This window comes from Octopus bimaculoides, chromosome 20 (assembly GCF_001194135.2).
Source record: "Octopus bimaculoides isolate UCB-OBI-ISO-001 chromosome 20, ASM119413v2, whole genome shotgun sequence".
In the NCBI taxonomy this organism is placed as follows: domain Eukaryota; kingdom Metazoa; phylum Mollusca; class Cephalopoda; order Octopoda; family Octopodidae; genus Octopus; species Octopus bimaculoides.
In genome coordinates, this window is record NC_069000.1 from 6527276 (window position 1) to 6532275 (window position 5000).

General features: G+C 37.7%; 1 protein-coding gene across 1 annotated transcript in view; it reads right to left on the minus strand.

The window, feature by feature from the left end:
• LOC106869212 (guanine nucleotide-binding protein G(s) subunit alpha) overlaps positions 1-5000 on the minus strand; it is a gene marked incomplete at its 5' end in the record, with an annotated part of 84808 nt that overhangs the window by 48383 nt on the left and 31425 nt on the right. Inside the window, one exon of the mRNA XM_014914859.2 lies at positions 1694-1791. Coding sequence (XP_014770345.2) covers positions 1694-1791 — 98 coding nt within the window. The remainder of the gene's footprint in view (positions 1-1693; positions 1792-5000) is intronic.

Sequence of the window (5000 nt, forward strand, 5' to 3'; positions counted from 1 at the left end):
AATTAGCGGTTCGGCAAAAGAAACCGATAGAATAAGTACTAGGCTTACAAAGAATAAGTCCTGGGGTCGATTTGTTCGACTAAAGGCGGTGCTCCAGCATGGCCGCAGTCAACTGACTGAAACAAGTAAAAGAATAAAAGAAAAAAAAGAATATATCATCATCATTTAACATCCATTGTCCATGCTGGCATGGTGACAGGAAGGGAATTCAACCAGAGAAAATCTGTCCCCAACAAATTCTGTCTGACCCATGCAAATATGGAAGAGTGGACATTCAAATGATGAATGAATGAATTCATACAGGTCCTGGAACATGAAGGGGCCTGTTTCTGCTCACTGTTAATACATATTGCTCATATTCTTAACACAACAAAGAGGATTTTGAGAATGTGTGTAACATGTTAACTGCCACAGCCTGTTACTGGAACTTACCAGTGATACCATGTATTTTGTGCAGTCACACGGCACACTGTTTAATTACATTGAAATGTAATTTTTTTTTTTTACATTTAAAAAATATTTCCTGATTAAACTTTCATATTTAGCACTCATGTTATTTCGATATCCTCGAATTCATGTCAAAGATAAAGAATAAAATATTTTCTCAAATTATGAAAAATGTACCACCCGTGGTGCACATGGCAGTCATGTGAAGCTTTTGATGAACCACTGGTGGTAGATATGACTGTAAATCTGGTAAAATGTAAGAATGTTAAAAGGTAATACCCAACACCAGGGTAAGCCTATGGCCCCTCAGTCTAAAAGTTACCTTTTTTTTTCTTTGTTTTTTTAAGGCAAATCCACCATCCATCACCGGCTTGCTAGGGCTATCATGATTTCATCATATTATTCATCTTTGCTCATTGACAAAGAGCAATATGATATGAAGTGTTTTGTTCAAGAATACAATGCATTGCCCAGTCCAGGGGTCAAAACCACAATCTTACGGTCATGAATCCAAGACCCTAAGCAACATGCTTTGAATATAAAAATGGTACCTGGTTTAAATATTTAATTTCCAGGAAAAATCACAGCCCACAAATACCTTGGAGCCCCTTCGATAGCACTCCCTCATATGTTCACAACAACGCCCACCAGAAGGTGCTACCACCCAGGTTATGAACCACTTTCCTAAAAGTTTCAAAAGCAGGGTCACCACATGAATCAAATTATCTGCCTTGATACATTATTCACTATATAGGTGGCAGCACAAATGTCTGCATGAGATCCACAGATTCAAAATTCTACACATTTTACAATTACATTTTACAAATAAATATCTCTCTCCTCTCTCTCAAGCAGACAAAAGATTTATCTTCAGAATCACAAAGAGCTTCAATCCTTGAGCAGGAGCTGATCTGGTCCTCTACAAAGCCAAAGTTCAATCTCCATTGGAGCACGACTTCCACCTCAACCATATCTAGAACAATCCTTTTACGCACACAAACACAGAGCACTTTCTTATAACCCAGTCACACACATTCATACACACCCTTTCACATACCTAGGCACACCCCATACACACACTCACTTTGCACATTCTTACACACATACACACACATACGGATATACACACCCAGATACATAACAAGCATATTTGTTCAATTGTTTTAGAGATAACAATAATTGTAGAAAAAACAGTTGCTGAAAATAATAGAAAAAAAATATTAAGCTAAAAGGATTCTATACTCACTACTGTGCACAATCAATAAGCTGATACTCATTAGATCGTTCATAACAATTCTGTACTCCTTTATCTCGCCACAAAATTTCTGTGTGTTCATAAAATTCCTGAAATTGAAAAAATATATATATTTAAATATATTTAAATATATATATATATATATATATATATATATATATATATATATATATACACACAAATAAAAGGGTAAAGGAATATTAATCTATTACTAAATTAATAATCAATAATTTTTACCAAGCACTTCAGTATGTAAACACCATTATCGGTGAAGAACTTATTTAAAAGTTATTATAAATTTATAGACATAATTAAGGGATCAGCAACAGTTGTTTCACCACATACCGAAGTTCAGAAATGGCAGCTAAAGTGCTAAAACTCCATATATATCATTGTCATTATCATCATATCATTGTTTTAACATCCACTTTCCCCCATTAAGGCGAGACCAATCTTGAATGCTTACAATATAGCAGTATTAAGTAAAAACCCTGCCAAGGTGGAGGCATTAAGCAAGGAGACGTATAAGTCTAGCATCCAATGGATTAACTCTATCAAATATGAATAGATCAAAAATACATGCTGTTTCCTCCTTCTAACCCATGCCAGCATGCAAAATGATGCTAAAAGATGAAGATCTTTGGTTTTCTCTCAGATAAAAATAACACACCTGTTGTGCACCACCATTACACTAATCTCCACCTGACAAAAATAGTACACCTGTCTCTAATTCCCACTCTTCACTGCCCAGGAGAATCCCTGTCTTCCGTCTTCATAAAAGAATCCCTTTCAGAATTATTTCTCCATCTATATTTTTCCTAAACCCATATCAACTACATCAAACTCACCAACGAAGTGAAACAGCAGCCAAACCTTTCTCCAATCACCCCTTAGCATCTTTGAAGAAAGAAGAAGGGTTGGAGAATTGGATGTGGGGTTTAAGGGAGAAGACACAGAAGGAGGGGCTCACAGTGAATCTGAGTGAAGAGAGTTTGCATGGCTAGTTGGGAGGACCAAAGGCTGTTGTTGTAGGAGAGAGAAAGAGAGAGAGAGAGAGAAAATGGTATTTGTGGGACAGTGGTATTAGTGTGTTGATTGTGTGAATCTAGCTATTAACCCATCTTTTGAATGCAGTCTGAAATGTTTATCTGTGCAACAGCAGGACCACCACAGATGTGAAAGCAACAGTTCAGTGTTGGCCTTATCTGAAACCAGTAAAGAATCAGCATTTGATGAGTATTCAGGTTTTTCCTCATCCTAAACAGGAAATTCAAATTCTTTAGTAATGTTATATAAAATATAGGCATGGGTGTGGCTGTATGGTTCAGAAATTTGTTTCCTAATCATGTGGTCTTGGACTCAGTACTATTGCAAGGCACCTTGCTCCAGTGTTTTCCTCTATAGCTTTGGATCGACCAAAGCCCCGTGAATGAATTTGGTAGATGGAAACTGAAAGAAGCCTGTCACTTTGTGTGTGTGCACATGTTTGCATGTGTGTTTGCATGTGCATGTATGCACATGTGTGTGTGGGTGCTGATGTGTACTCTTGTCTTGGCATCATCTAATGATCGTAAACAAGCATCACTGTCATACAAGCAATGTTGTTTGCTTCCATTCTTCCACTGAATATTAGTTTGGCCACAGAAAATATTACCTTGTTTGGAACCAAGTGAGAGTTGGTGACAGGAAGGGCATCTAATGTAGAATATTTTGCCTCAGCAAATTCCATTTGACCCATGCATGCATGCATGAATGAAAAGGTTGGGGCTATACGATATGTTGAAATGATTTTATATTCTTTGTCATGAGCACAGAGGGTGAGGACTCTAAAAAAAAAAATCCCACAAAATTCTGGCACCAGAATTTGAACTCACAGCACATCGATGAATTGTCAGTTCAATAAATACATGACTTTTGTGCATGAAGAGTACAGTAATCCCTCACCATATCGTGGTTCACCTATCGCGCACTCAGTACATCACGGTTCACCTACTGTGCACTCAATACATCGCAGTTCACCTATCACACATCCAATAAATTGCGGTTTGCCTATCACGCACTCAATACATCACAGTTCACCTGTCACACACTTTTTAACAATCTTGGTTTGCCTATCACACACTCACATAGCAGATTTTTCTGGCCAATATATGTAAATTTGTATCGCAGACTCCGCAGTATATTGCGGGTTTCTGCAGCCGATAGGTATTTATATTTTTTTAGATTTTAATTATTTCTGTGGGAGGTTTTGGAACGTAACACCAGCAATGGTTGAGGGATTACTGTAGTTTGTCAATGTTTGACCCCAGGTCAAACATTCAATCAAAAGGCTCCTGTTCCAATTCTGACCTGTCCATGTTTTCCCCCAGGCACAGTGCACTTAAGACTACATTATTTTGTATGTTTTTCTCTAAGACAAGTAGAACTGCGGAAAATTTGAGCAAACACAAAGAGCCTCTTGCAGGGGCTTGAGAAAGACAGACAGACAGACAGAGAGAATAGGGATTGCTGAGAAAAAAAAGGTGTTGTTAGCTATGATCTAGCAGACCTATAATTAAAGGGGTTCCAGCTATGGCTAACCCATCCTTTTATGCCTGTAATACATTGTCCATCCTTCTTTGAAATTTAAGAAGTGATAGGAGTGAAATTTTACTGTTATTTCTAGCAGAATTAAGTGACCACATAAGGAGAGATTCCCATGTTGGTTTGACCTGGGATATAGCCATATCTGATAAGAGAGTAGCAGGAGGAGAACGAGGCTGAAGAGAAAGAGTAGAAGATAAATACACGTGAAGAATAGGCCTCTACAATCCCATCATGATACAGAAAGACGAAGGGGAGAATGATGATGATATAATTATAGAAATACATCACATACATATCTCCATACATACACATACATACTATGGTGAAGGACTATAGAAATACACACTATTTTTAGCAGTCACGTCTATAAAAAGCACTAAAATTAGCTTATTTAAATACAAAATATAAACAAAAGATTTCAACACCTTTTGTTTCTCAGAATACAAACATCCACATTGTAAACCATCCATTTCTTTCTCTCTCTCTACACACACACACAAGCATCCTGTGTTTCAGTCATTGGACTGCAACCATGCTGGTGCACTACCAGGAGGCTGCACCAGGCTCCAATCTGATTTGGCAAGGTTTCTAAAGCTGGATGCCCTTCTTAATGCCAAATACTTTGAGAGTGTAGTGGGTGCTTTTTATGTCAACAGCACAAGAGCCAGATCAGGTGGCACTGGCATCAATAATGCTCAAATGGCGCTTTTTA